This window comes from Selaginella moellendorffii, unplaced genomic scaffold (assembly GCF_000143415.4).
Source record: "Selaginella moellendorffii unplaced genomic scaffold, v1.0 SELMOscaffold_42, whole genome shotgun sequence".
Classification (NCBI taxonomy): Eukaryota; Viridiplantae; Streptophyta; class Lycopodiopsida; order Selaginellales; family Selaginellaceae; genus Selaginella; species Selaginella moellendorffii.
Window position 1 is genome coordinate 825441 of NW_003314303.1, and position 12926 is coordinate 838366.

Genomic DNA, 12926 nt, shown 5'->3' on the forward strand with positions numbered 1-12926 from the left:
AACAAGCAATCAAAAGAAATAAAAGCTGGATTACGAAATGGACTCCCGATGGTGTCATATCTCGGTTGTTAGAGAGAAGTTACAAAGTCACCCTCGAAGCCATGCGTTTCTGAAGGACGAGTTGTCTCGCAAGGAAGCGTCGTGTGGTTTGTACTCCATCACGTAACTGGTGGGGAGATGGAGGTGCCGCTTGATGGAATCGCGAAGAGCCATCACAGCCTGTAAACACAAGTAAGCACGACTGTGGAGAAGAACAGCGAAGCAGACAGTAAACCATACCTGATTATCAGACGCGTTCCTATTCCAGACGCTCAAAATGTCCTCCCCGAAACGAATGCTCAGCACCGCTCCACAGACGCTGTCACTGTAGTCGAGTTGATCTCCGATCATTGCGAGCACCTGTGAGAATAAAAAAAACATTTTTAGCCGGTCACAAACTTGAGAAGTGAGTAACAAAAAAGAGAGAGAAAGAATGACTATACCAAGTCCTCCCAGAATCGACCGGATACGATCTTCTTAAAGCGAACAATCCATTTTCCACCGTTTCGATTTGCAGTATCCTGACGAGAGAGAGAAAATAAAGGACTGTATCTAAGAAAAAAAAGGATGGACCGAGAAATTCTATACCTCCCACAGTGGTCTTATTCCCTCTTTGAAGAGATGAAAGTCAGTGGGATTTGGACAATTGGATGGCCTCGAGAGATGGCAGTAGCAGCTCCAAAATCCCTCAACCTGATCAAGAAAAACCATAAGAGAAGAAACCAAAAAAAAAAAAAGGGATAGGACTACTCACAGTGCTAAACTCAGCGATCTTCTTCATACTGTCCTCATAAGAAATATGAGAGCGCACGCCCGGAGTCCTCCTCGTGTACCAAAACACAAAGCGTTGCTGCACGGCAAACAATCAAACCAATGGCGCTCAATCGCGATGGATCGATCGAGCGGCACAAGAGGAGTACCTGGAGCGGATGCAAGCCGGCGCGAATGTGGCGCTCCTTGTCATCGGCGTCGCGCAATCGACGAAGCTCCTCCTCGTCGCTACTCCCTTCCAGCGCCATTTTTAGGGTTTATCGCCTTATGATCTTTGTTAAAGAGCTCTAAATGTTACTTAAAAGTATGGTAAATTTAATCACATAATTGAAACCCTTTAACTGGACCTTTTAGGACTTCACTGGAAAGATTCTCGATCATAGTTTCAGAGACTTTTCCTCGCAGGTGTACAAGAATGATATCGCGCTCAAATTTTTGGTCGTCGATCCGAAGGAGACCAAGCACACTTGAGTTACTTCCTCTCACAGGCATCTCTTTAGAGTGCATGTCTTTCTAGCGGATCCTCGGCGGGAGCGTCTTCGTGAAGATAGAGGAGCTATCCCAGCTTGTTTGTGTGGACGAGATTCATGGAAACGCGCTACTAGCGGCTTAGTGCCGGTTGAGTTGGACAACAACCGAGACAACTCGGTGTTTGCCTTGTGTGGAGGAAAGCGAGACGTCACAGACAGAAGGATCTCCAAGAGTGATCTTCCTCATTTCAGCGCTGAATGGCCTGTTAGGGACCGAACTTTTAAGGTCCTGCCGCGATGCCAAGGATCTTTCCCAGGCCATGAGTGTACAGGCTTCCATCGTGCCATCAAGCTACGAGCTCGATCGCTACTCTGTTGTTTTTCGCAAGGGTTGAATACATCGTGGCATCCTGCATTGCAGCTCTGGATGCGCTCTAATCCTGGTGTAAGATTTCTCTAAGAAAAGGAGGTATTTTGCTTGCTTGATCCATGAAATGGTCTCAAGCTCGTTTGTGATGCATTTTGCTAGAATGGAGACTTTTTTTAAAGAAGTTTTTAGTTAGCTATGCTTGTGGTTAAGTTCACACAAGCAAAGTTTGCTGTTTAGAAAGTATTTCCTCGGAAAAGCTCTTTCGTTTTCCCAGAAAACGTGCTTTCTTTTTCCAGGGTCCAAATTCCGACATGTTTGGCATGGTAGAAAACAGTAAGCATTTCGATCAAGTCGGTTCCACATTCTTTTATCTTTTTTCTCTTTGCGTATCTCATATTGTTTATCCCAGGAAGTCAAAAGTTTGGAAGAAGTATCCGAAACAGGTGCCTCCTAAATAAACTGTCGTGCACGCTCGACTGAAGATCCCGAAAGAGTTGAGGCGAGTTGACGTATAAAGATCAGTGCTTGAAAGCTCGTCAATCTTACCCCCGCGGAAAGCAAAAGGTAAGCACTTCCATTGAAAAGGAGAGGGCTTTGTTTTTCTTCTTCGCAATAGGCGTTGCAAGCGAGAGCAGTGTCGCAGATGAAGCAGGCGCTGCTCCAGACGCTTCGATCAAGCAAAGTCTTTCGAACCCCACCAGCTTGCTGCTCCGGATCGCAACTGTAGTCCTGTGCGTCGCGTTTCTTGTCAGTAGGAAGAAGATCACCTCGTTGCCAGATGGGAAAGCGTTGATATAAAGTTGGCTTTTACTTGTTTATCCATTTTCCAAGTTAAAGATTGTTTAGTTTCTTATCTTTTTTCACAGATTTCGAGTGAAATGTGTCTCGGCTATTCGCACCAGTGTTCCTGGTCATGCTATATATCGAAATCTCTAGCATGGAAGAAAGCTCTCGACTGGATGGTGTTCTTTTCAGACCAGGTAGTCTATTCTTTTGTTCCCTAAATGTTGATTCAAGACAAAATGGTGCTGGGGAAGTTAGTTGAGACATTGGCTCTGAACTTGAGAAAGCCTGTGGAGAATTTAGCAGCTGAGCATAACAAGAGACGCATCATTCACTCGCTCTTCCCATTACTTTTTTTTTTTTTTTTTTGAGTTTATACAATTGGAATATGTGTTGCTTTCTAGATCCATGCTGGAGCCCGGAAAAACAGCGTTTGAGAAGGATCGATGTGGTAATGCGTTGAAAAAATTATCTCAATGAGATCTTAGAATCGAGGCTAATATATATCGTGTCAGATTAGCTAAAACAAAACGCGAGCAACTGCAAGACCAATATCCCGTTCTATGGGGAGCTACACCGAGAGTAACCTGTGGTGATCGCCCAAGGAGTGGAAGCTTTCGAGGATGCCAAGCGCGATCTTATTATCATAGATACGAGTGGGAGGCACAAGAAAGAGGCTGTTTTGTTCGAAGACTTGTTGATGCTACGAAACCAATCTTGATCGTTTTTGTGATGGATGGAAGCATTGGACAAGCTCTTGCTTGCTGATTGTAGCACATGTGATCATGGGATGAGATTTGGATATACTGTCACCGTGGATCCTTGGAACCTTGGGAGATAAATGGGGATAAAATAGCCACTAAAGGCTCTCTCATCAAGCAATTACCCCTTTTCCAGTTGGGTTAAGGGGAGAGAGATAAAAGGTGCGCTATAGTTGGTGCGCTACCCCTAAATTTGAAATCGTACGTATTGGGCATTCATGCGTATGTCTTTCCTCTTGTGTGGAGTATCCACGGACGAAAGTATCCACCGTGGGACTGCGGTACGGGTGGATGACTAGTTGCCTCACATGGAATAGCTAGTCTACACAATGGAAGGATGTGCGGAATGTTAGGATCCTATCCCTTACACCCTAAGCCAACTGGCTAAAGGGGTGATCACTTGATTGTAGGGCCTTTTCTTTATCCTATTATCCTGACCTGGTGCCTAACAATCCTCCCCCTCGTCAGGGAATGATCGTCCGCAATCATATTTAGGCCACCATCCGGTCACCATGGTCCTTCTCTTAGGGTCTACCAAACCTTGGTTCTCCCTCTAGATCCACCATGTTGAACATTCCTTCAAAATATTCTGCCCCACTCGTCAGCCACGAGAATCGAACTGGGCTCCGATACCAATGTTAGGATCCTATCCCTTACACCTTAAGCCAACTAGCTAAAGGGGTGATCACTTGATTGTAGGGCCCTTTCTTTATCCTATTATCCTGACCTGGTGCCTAACAATCCTCAAACAGCGGTGGAGTTGGGATTGAATTTGAGTAAGGACGTTCAAGATAAGCTTAATTCCGAGGCAACTGATCTGGCCACAGAACTTGATGAGATTCTGGTGGTGTGTAAACGGAATTTGCAAGCAGCTCAGGATAAAGCGGAGAAGTTTGCCAATGAGCATCGCCAATTCCGGGAATATAAGGTGGGTGATCTCGTCTTTGTACGAGTGATCTTTCCGTCAAGTGAGCGGCGGAACACCTTGGTGCCTTTACGGACAGGGAAAAGTGATAAACTTTCCCATCGATATGCTGGTCCATATGAAGTGTTGGAACGCATTGGTAAAGCAGCTTATCGGGTGCGGCTGCCAGTTGGGGTGAAAATTCATTCGGTATTTTATGTCAGCCAGTTGAAAGGTGTACTGTCTCGGAGTGACGGGCCCAATGCGTCCTTGATGTATACGGCTGTGGAAGATGGACCAAGAGCTTGAGCAGGATTCCCCAGAAAGGGTGATCACCGGTACAACTCGTCCTTGGGACAAGGACTTTGTTGGGGGGAAAGAATTGTTAGGTGCCAGCTTTGACTACGTGGTCAATGTCGGTCAAAGGGAGGCTCAAGGGTATATTAAGGCATGTTAGGGTAAGGGACTTAACCTACCCTAGGGCTCACAGTGGAGCGGCGGCGCAGTGGAGCTTTTGAGGTAGATTGGGGGTGGTTAGGTGGTGAGGAACCTCAAGAGGTGGTGTAGCATAGTCTAGGGCAACTAGATCTTTGTCTTTTTGCGTCGGATCATAACATTGGTATCAGAAACTGATTCCCCTTGGCTCAGTAGAGGTTATTACTCAATAGTCAATGAGGACATTGACATCTCTGAAGGGGGGGTGAGTGTAGCGCATGTGATCATGGGATGAGATTTGGATATACTGTCACCGTGGATCCTTGGAACCTTGGGAGATAAATGGGGATAAAATAGCCACTAAAAGCTCTCTCATCAAGCAATTGCCCCTTTTCCAGTTGGCTTAAGGGGAGAGAGATAAAGTGCGTTACACTGATCAAGCTCTTACGCTCTGCCCCTTTTCCAGTTGGCTTAAGGGGAGAGAGATAAAGTGTGCTACACTGATCAAGCTCTTACGCTCAAAGACAGTGCTTAAGTTGATGCTGTTATCATCACGAAGATGGTAATTGTGTGTAAGTATAGCCAATGGGCATATGGTTCTTGTTTATTGCTGCTCATAGATATCTAGAAGACAAGACGACATTTATATGGATATTCCATCCCTCGTTTAGGGAAAGTTTGCTTCATCAAGGATCTCTCTGTGTCCCAATGAAAGAAGTTTCCCAGATTTTAAACTTGCAATTGGAACAAACAGGGGTGTTCTCGATCCTTCTTGCAAGAGACAAAGAAAACGAGGAGAAAGAAAGCTGTTATTGCTGTTTCTAAACTCTCAAGAATTTCACTCCAAGCTCGGCTTATATGGACCGCCCTGACAAGAAAGTATCGAGGAAATCACTTGTAGCAGTGGGTTCTCTTCTTTTTGCAAAAAAAGAAAAAAAGGGAAGAAAAAAAGGAAGAACCTCGATTAATATAAAGCAAACAGTCATACAAGGATGAAAAAGTGAGTAAGATGACCAGCAAAAAATGGTTTTCTTCTTTCGGAGGAAAACAATGTGAAAACTATGAAAGGGAAATTCATCTTGAGAGGCCGGGATTTACATGTACTTTACAGAGCCATTTGCGTCTTCGAGCCAGCGGGAGATGTAAGTCGCTATGAGCCTCTGACCCGCTTGTGCAACCTCCGGGTCGGCACACTTGGAGGTGTTTCCTGCAAGGATATATACACGCGCCATCAAATGTGAGTAATGGAATCCATGGGTTTACCTCCGATTTGAGGCGGGGACTGCGGACAGCCTAGCATATCAACTCCATGAGCGCAGTTTTGACACTTAATCACATATGCGGGCTCTGCAATTGCATCAAAAGCTGATTTGAAACAACATAGCTTATGATGGCTCTCTTACCATTGCGGGAAGAAGTTTGCTTGGAGGCATGACGCCAAGGATCTTGGGAACCGTTCATGAACAAAATCTTATCTCCTACAACAAACAAAGGATGAATGATGACTGCCAACGGACACCATCAACTGGGAAATACCTCTGATCTTGTTTCCCCCGTAGTAAAGGTTCGTGTTATCGACTTCTGGGAATGTGCCGTTCTCGAAGACGTTGGAGCATAAATCCAAATGGTACCTGCACAAGCATCAGGACATGGGATAAGATGATACAGCTTGTGCTTACGTACTTAACATTGATGAGAGCAGAGCGAATGCTACTGTTTGCAGGCGCCACTTGAAAGTACCCCAATTCGGTGCACATTTGGTACCACCCTAATCTATCACCTACAAGCAGACCATCAGAAAAAACTCAAGCTCAACGGTAGACTTACTCGAATGATCTCCTGCAGCCAAGTTTTCTTTCAAGTGCTTTTGATCATAAGTATTGATGCTCGATTTCAATGTGTCTATGTAGTAATCTTTGACATACTTCGCATACACAGCCTGAACGACAAGAAAATTATCTGCAGCGGCATCACTTTCACGCACATACCAGTAGATCCTCGTTACGTTTATACGCAGCAACAAGTGGCGAACACAAGATTTCTGGATTACCATACTGAAACTGCGTAAGAAAAAGAAAATATCAGGTGGCAGAGTAAAGAACTAAATTATACCGCAGTGGTCGCAGCATCGGCTAGCAAATACAGGAAATCTCCATCCACGTCGAGCTGCAAAGTTTACTCGGCGTGAGATCTAAGACTGACCAGAAGTTACCTGTTCAGCATTGAACAATGCTTTCGTAGACATAGAGTTTTTCTTCAGGCCTTGTTCTGCTAAACGGGTCACGGCACGCAAAGCAGCGCTACAAGTAGCACCGGCGGATTCGGCAACCTGCAGGTGTATACGAACGCTTAGAGATAAAATCAAGGAAAAGATGGTAAAGGCTTTCCTGCTCGTCGAGCTTAGTGAACTCGAAAATTGCTTGGACAATACCAGAGCTTGCAACGCTTCCAACCGCTAAATGTGGAAACTTCAGCTTAAACCAGGCACTCAATGCTCCAGCGTATGACCATCCAATTACAATCCAAGGATTGTCGCTGGTAGAGTTGGTCCTATGATTAATCAGGTCCTGCAACACAGCCTCTATTCAAGTCGCGAAACTAGATAAAATAGCTGCCACCTGGTAGTATTCACGAAATGCTGCGAGATCGAAAAGAGCCTGCTTGGAAGATAGATAAATCAAGTTCTCTGTCGCGTGAGTTTTGAATGGCGAGCTCTGTCCATAGTATCGGTGCTCAAGAGAAACAATCGCGGCTCCAAACCTTTTCGCTAGCACCTTGACACCGCAGGTAAGAAAAGCGATCCAGTTCAATCGAGAAAAAAGTTTTCTTACCGCACTGTAATCGTTTTGGATCCCTACACACGGTCCCTCGGGACATATCTTGAGAAACACTGGCCCGTTGGGAGCATCGAAGTAGTCCGTAAACTCATAGTAGCGCTGAGAAAAAGTTCTATCGTCCTGTAAATATCGAGCAATGTAAAATTCCAATCTCTCGAAGAACAAACAAAAAGAATTCTTACTTGAGTCGCGTAGTGATCCAGAGTCTGTGTATACCAATGAGCATCAGTCGTCAATAGCGCATCGCCGCGATGCAGCGTGGCATGGAATGAGACGCCGGCACAGGCCGACACCAGCAAGAAAATGCACCAAATCTTCTCCATCTCGGGATCCAGAGAGAAATCTCCCGCTTCCAATCCTACGCGTAAAAGCCAGAGAGAAATCTTGCGCTTCCAATCCTACTCGTACCTCGGCGCATTCACCGTCTGCTCGATCCCACGTCAGATGAAAACAAGCGATCCATCCAATCCTGATAAACTCTGGGTAGATGGTCTCCCTCAACTTGGCGTGATCGCTACACTCAAGCAAGACTGACTTCTTCAAAATATAACACTACTTAAGATCCGCCGAATTGTGGGCCTTGAGATGCAACGTAGCATCAGCATTGCTCACATCCATGTCACTGATGGTGCTGGCTGCGCTCTCGCCAGACATGTTACTCCGATCATAGCCAAAACCTCACCCTCCAATAACACAAAAATGAGATGAGAAGAGATATGGATGAAGAATCCTTGCATGAGGAGGAGTTTAATGTGAAAACTTCTAAACAGGAGTTCGGTGATGACATTCAGTTGAAATTTTATAATGTAAAAATGAAGCAGCCAGCCGTCTAATATTCCTCAGGACACTATTTGATTCAGTCCTGACTGTCCGCCACGAAAAGACTTGAATGAACTGCTCCCAGGACGCCGGTGGAGAATGGGGGCGCTGTCAAGGATCCAGGCGCTAAGTTTACACTCCTCCCGTGAGCTAAAGTAGATATGGAGGGATTGACTCGGAGAATTGAGCGGCGTCCAGCAAAGCAGTGGCCGGCTTCATGGACACTATAGAGACTCGGAGGTTGCTCAGAAACAATCGCATATGAAGTACGAGATCAGAGAGACTCCTGAGTTTTCCTTCCGGATTCTTTTCTTTTTTTTTTTTTGCTTTGCTGATCGTACTCTGCTATTAACTTGTACTTGGAATTCCAGTAATTTTGTATGGATTGTAACACACTTGTACCTTTTTGCTTTAAAAGTACAAACATTTATCTTATAGCTGTTTGGGGTTTAGACAAAATGGTTGTGCTCAGCAAAAGCTTTTTGCAGGTTGACGCTTTGCTCCATTTTGATAATCTCTTGTGTCCGTAAAAGGAGAGGCATGTCATTGCCTGCAGTGGAGACTGCTTACAAATTACAATCAAATATCTATATCCAATCCTTAGCGTAAGACAACGTTTCTAGAGGTCGGTTCACAGACGTGGTTCAGCTTCTTGGCATGGTGTGTGCTATGCGTTTGAGTTCTGCACGCAAGTCCATACCAGCAATCATCCCTTCTCGCGGCCTCAGGGGGCATTTCCTGGTGAACAAAAGAAAAACGCAATATACGTCTCAAAACTACAAGCTTAAAAAGCTCACCGTCTTCGGGATGGACATCCTAAACTTGTCTAACAAGTGCCCAATGACTTTGTCAGCACAGTCACTGCAAATGCACAGTTCATCAGAGCCTGTCAAGAGAAGTAGAGCATTAGAATCTTACTTGCAGACTGCCGAGGTTGACGTTATTGCTTGCATGTCTGGGAGGGCTGAAAGAACCAAAATAATGGTTGGCAAAACGAAGTATATTACACAAACATACCAAGCTCAGACCGATCCACCTTCTGCATCCAATCCCTCACAACACCTTCGACGGTGAGCCCATGCTGAGATATGTATTGGTTTGTAAACTGCACAGCAAGATCAAAGTCAGGAAATACAGAAGTATAGGAATGGAGAAAATGGAAATGACCTCTTGCTCGACTGTATTGGACTTGTGAGTTCCATGGGGAATGGAACTTATTTGCCGCTCGTTCATCTAAAATAGAGAGAAACTTCAGACGATGATCATAACGAACACGACTTACAGGTAGCAGTCTTTCGCTTGGGCATCCGATCTCGCCAGAGTCCGAGGGAAGGTTCTGAGAGCGCCAATAAGCATCGCAACATATAACTCTGCAGGCAGCACCTGAGAAAAGGAAAAGCTAAGAGTCAGAAGCACAATGACAAGCAGTAGATTACATCTTTGCGGAACACTAAGATCCGTTCTCTCTGGCATTTCCCAACCGCAATTGTCACAGATTAAATGCGTACTACCAGGTTGACATTGGAATGCGCTGCTGTTCGCTACAAAGAAGCAAAACAAGAGTGGGAAATCAGAGACAAAGAAAAGCTTACAGTTGCATTGTCGACAGGAAGTCCGCTCCTCATCATCTTCACCACCTTCACTTTCATAATCACGGTCGGCATCACCGTCACGACTATCGGCCTCTGATTCGTGAATGCTCTCCCCCTCATCCTCATCGTCCTCGCCTTCTCGTTGAGATGGGAAGGATGGCACAACCGGAACGCTGCTCAGCGTTGTGCGTAAGTTGCTGCCAACCGGTCGCATGCTGCTCAAGTTTGCGCGGAAGTTGCTCATGGTAATCGGTTTTGGATTGTTTAGTTTCATCTGTCCAAAGAAGTGAGCCCAAAGTAAGAAAGAGAAAGGAAAGAAGAGAGAAATCCTTACAAAGCTCGAGGTGACCACGGCAACTTTGTCCATCTTCTCAATCACCTCCGGCGAGCGCTTGAGAGAAGGATTGTTGCTTAACAAGTCCTCCACCAAGCTAGCCATCATATGGTTCTTACAGGCGTAGACGATATCACCGCGGCACTGCGGACACTTACACCCGCCCTGTCCTCTGGCTTGAGAGGTCTTGTACCACTCCGAGAAGCACGCGTTACTGCAAAGAAGAAAGAAGAACAACAATGAGGAGAAACTAAACTCGCGAGAACGAGCTCGAAAACCTACCAGAAGTTGTGCTGACAGGGTGATACGCACACCACATCGTGCCAGATCTCCAAGCAAATGCAGCACTTGAAAGTGGCCACATCGAGCGTTGTCTAGCAGAGAAATCGCAAATCTCAGACTAGAGAAAAAAGAAACAAATGGCCAAACCTTGAGTCGACTCTCATCCTCTGGCTCTTTCTTCTCCTCCTCCGCTGGAGCTTGCTTTTCTTCTTCCGCTGGCGATTTCTTCTTCTCCTCCGCTGGAGATTTCACTTTCTCCTCCACTGGAGATTTCTTTTTCTCCTCCGCTGGAGCTTTCTTTTCATCTTCAACCTTGAGCCGCTTATCGTCCACCTCGTCGTCGCTATCGCCGCCAAGGCGCAAGCTCTGTGAAACGCACTCGATCAAAACCACCGACCAGAAGGAAGAGGAGAACGAAACCTACATCGGGAATCCGGCGCTTCTGGGCAGCTGGAGGACGATCGCAGAAAATCTGTGAAGCAAAGCGAGAGAAGGGAGAGAAGCACAGTACCTGACGCCATGATCGCAGCGAAGAGGAGCAAAGAAATTTAGGGCTCGTGGAAAAGAATATGCGCTACGGCAAACGAGAATATACCCCGTTAGCTTCCTCTAGAAGGATCACTTTGCTCGAATAATGTGCCGTTCCTTTTAGGGCTTGTAAAAGCAAATATTCGGCACTCAAAAAAAGAATATACCGCGGTCTACAAAGGATCAGTCGTTCTGCTCGTCGTCGTGTGGGCGAAGAAGGCTGAGAGACACTCCAGCGCCGAGTGTGGTTGCTACAATGCCTAGAGATACCTCTGTTGGTACGTGAAGACCTGTGATCAAAGAAATAAAAATCACAAAAGCTAAGATCAAACGTGGCTTACCAAAGAAATCTAGCACCATCTTCGCTCCAATGAAGCCCAGGATGGCAGCTACGGCAGGCTGGATGGTACAAGAGATGTGAGCACCCAAACCGTGAAGCATCATCTTAAAGAAGTTCTTACTTGCAAGTATTCGAGCTCGGCCATACTGCTCGAAATCAATGTGTACAGTGATCTTAATCCTGCACAGAAGATGATGTCAAGTCTTCACACTGGATTTCAAGGATTTACCAAGAATGGCGAAAAGGTTGGAGGAGAAGACAATGAAGGGATCTCTGGTGACGCCAAACACTGCTGGAATCGAGTCCACCTGTGGAAAGAACACTGGAGTGAACTTTCAAGCATCCAAAACTAGGTGCGCTACTTACGGCGAAAGCAATGTCGCTTAGCTCAATCACGGCTAGCGTGAGAAGCAGCGGTGTCGCCTACAAAGACTTAATGCGTTAGCTTCATTCCGAAACTAGAAACTTCGAACCATTCTGACGCCATCAATCGTAGTGAAGAATTTTTGCCCGTCGTAATCGGCTAGAAAGAGCAACGTTAGATTCTACGAGCATAATTCGCGAGAACTCACGGGTCACGGGAATAAAGCGCTTGCATGTATTCACAATATAGTTCTCAGAAAAATCGTTTTCTTCGTCCGAGCCTGTAAGCAGCTGAAGTTATGCAGTTAAGAGAAGCCTTGTGAAACCAGACACAAACCTTATAAGAGGAAAAGAGGAGTATGGCCGCAAGCAAGAGGTTGACAACTTCAAATCTCTGTGACCACAACCAACGCTATAAGCAAAAAGAAACAAACATTCAGTACGTGCCTCTAGAGTAGCAACGCCGAGAAGAATCATGGTAGCCCGAAAAACAATAGCTCCAGCTATTCCATACGTGAGAACGCGACTCTAAGTAGAACATTTCGCCAGTGAGGAAGCTAAACTTCATACTCTGCGCACCTGATACTGAAGTGGTACTTGGAAATAGTTGAAAATAAGAACAAAAACGAAGAGGTTGTCGACCGAGAGGCTTTGCTCCAAGAGGTATCTGCACCATTGAAGTTAAACAACACAAACACAGGAAATTTTAGAAGAAAATACCCCGCAAAAAACTCGGACGCTTTTGTTGATCCTTCCGTGACACCAACAAATGCTCCAAAAGCGGCTGCAGCAGTCACCTAGTAAACAAAGTTCCCGGAAGTTGTGCTTTTGTTTTTGGTTTCTTTTGTCACTCACCCAAAATACGACTGTCTTAATGGCCGCCTCCTTTTCTATGACTGGCTTTGTGACTGGAACGTCCTCGATCTCGATCTCGCCAACAGTGGAGACTGAAATAGCAGCAGCTTCCACGAGCTTCTCGGCAACAATTCCAATGCTTTGTTCTGTCGATCCATTGTGATCATCTGCGTATCGAAAGCTTAAGAATTGTAAAAAGAAGAAAGATCATTGCTCAAAGAAAGAACAAGAAAAAAAAGGAAGAACAATGAGAGAAAACTTTGTTTTACCTTGTGTGTCTTTTGCGCATGACAATGCAACAGTGTCCTCGAAGTAGAGAGCATGCTTGCTGCAAGTACAAAAAAAAAAACAGAAAGATTTCTTGCTAAGCGATTCTCTAGAGACTAGATGATCTTACCGACCATATACACTAGAGGATGTTCGCATCATTCTCTGCGAGATCC

General features: G+C 45.5%; 4 protein-coding genes across 4 annotated transcripts; all 4 read right to left on the bottom strand.

Annotated features, from left to right (window-relative positions):
• Positions 1-6: 6 nt before the first annotated feature.
• On the bottom strand, positions 7-1066 carry LOC9635511 (eukaryotic translation initiation factor NCBP). Its single transcript, XM_002979772.2, has 6 exons — positions 960-1066; positions 794-889; positions 628-732; positions 483-560; positions 280-399; positions 7-219 (listed from the first exon to the last, which is right to left on the bottom strand). Exons 1-6 carry the CDS (start codon positions 1056-1058, stop codon positions 88-90), a joined length of 630 nt encoding a protein of 209 aa, XP_002979818.1. The 5' UTR covers positions 1059-1066; the 3' UTR covers positions 7-87.
• A 4468-nt stretch (positions 1067-5534) lies between these two features.
• On the bottom strand, positions 5535-7856 carry LOC9636134 (probable serine protease EDA2). Its single transcript, XM_024684799.1, has 14 exons — positions 7779-7856; positions 7553-7728; positions 7365-7490; positions 7152-7307; positions 6925-7100; positions 6746-6866; positions 6646-6699; positions 6522-6593; positions 6361-6472; positions 6217-6313; positions 6070-6164; positions 5937-6011; positions 5797-5880; positions 5535-5740 (listed from the first exon to the last, which is right to left on the bottom strand). The coding sequence occupies exons 1-14, from the start codon at positions 7786-7788 to the stop codon at positions 5628-5630; spliced, it is 1467 nt and encodes a 488-aa protein (XP_024540567.1). The 5' UTR covers positions 7789-7856; the 3' UTR covers positions 5535-5627.
• Positions 7857-8665: 809 nt separating this feature from the next.
• Positions 8666-10965, bottom strand: LOC112349775 (E3 ubiquitin-protein ligase CHFR-like). Its single transcript, XM_024684842.1, has 13 exons — positions 10909-10965; positions 10822-10847; positions 10545-10763; positions 10398-10489; positions 10116-10329; positions 9782-10055; positions 9626-9730; positions 9472-9572; positions 9357-9422; positions 9207-9294; positions 9108-9153; positions 8987-9050; positions 8666-8927 (listed from the first exon to the last, which is right to left on the bottom strand). The coding sequence occupies exons 1-13, from the start codon at positions 10916-10918 to the stop codon at positions 8790-8792; spliced, it is 1443 nt and encodes a 480-aa protein (XP_024540610.1). The 5' UTR covers positions 10919-10965; the 3' UTR covers positions 8666-8789.
• A 54-nt stretch (positions 10966-11019) lies between these two features.
• On the bottom strand, positions 11020-12909 carry LOC9636135 (thylakoid membrane protein TERC, chloroplastic). The gene is made up of 14 exons (XM_002979774.2): positions 12881-12909; positions 12753-12811; positions 12484-12650; positions 12349-12425; positions 12208-12295; positions 12076-12156; positions 11966-12022; positions 11838-11919; positions 11739-11788; positions 11632-11688; positions 11495-11573; positions 11387-11445; positions 11267-11324; positions 11020-11215 (listed from the first exon to the last, which is right to left on the bottom strand). The coding sequence occupies exons 1-14, from the start codon at positions 12907-12909 to the stop codon at positions 11109-11111; spliced, it is 1050 nt and encodes a 349-aa protein (XP_002979820.2). The 3' UTR covers positions 11020-11108.
• Between the last annotated feature and the right edge of the window lie 17 nt (positions 12910-12926).

Coding starts and splice junctions, on each gene's coding strand:
- LOC112349775 (XM_024684842.1), bottom strand. Junction 9,154..9,206: donor GGTGGATCGGTCTGAGCTTG/GTATGTTTGTGT, acceptor TGGTTCTTTCAG/CCCTCCCAGACATGCAAGCA. Junction 9,051..9,107: donor TCAACCTCGGCAGTCTGCAA/GTAAGATTCTAA, acceptor GTGCATTTGCAG/TGACTGTGCTGACAAAGTCA.
- LOC9635511 (XM_002979772.2), bottom strand. CDS start 1,058: ATGGCGCTGGAAGGGAGTAGCGACGAGGAGGAGCTTCGTCGATTGCGC. Junction 890..959: donor CCGGCTTGCATCCGCTCCAG/GTACTCCTCTTG, acceptor TTTGCCGTGCAG/CAACGCTTTGTGTTTTGGTA. Junction 561..627: donor GAATAAGACCACTGTGGGAG/GTATAGAATTTC, acceptor CTCTCTCGTCAG/GATACTGCAAATCGAAACGG.
- LOC9636135 (XM_002979774.2), bottom strand. CDS start 12,909: ATGCGAACATCCTCTAGTGTATATGGTCG. Junction 12,296..12,348: donor GCGTCCGAGTTTTTTGCGGG/GTATTTTCTTCT, acceptor TCAATGGTGCAG/ATACCTCTTGGAGCAAAGCC. Junction 11,325..11,386: donor CCGAGCTCGAATACTTGCAA/GTAAGAACTTCT, acceptor TGTACCATCCAG/CCTGCCGTAGCTGCCATCCT.
- LOC9636134 (XM_024684799.1), bottom strand. Junction 6,700..6,745: donor CATTGTTCAATGCTGAACAG/GTAACTTCTGGT, acceptor TAAACTTTGCAG/CTCGACGTGGATGGAGATTT. Junction 5,881..5,936: donor GCAAACTTCTTCCCGCAATG/GTAAGAGAGCCA, acceptor ATGCAATTGCAG/AGCCCGCATATGTGATTAAG.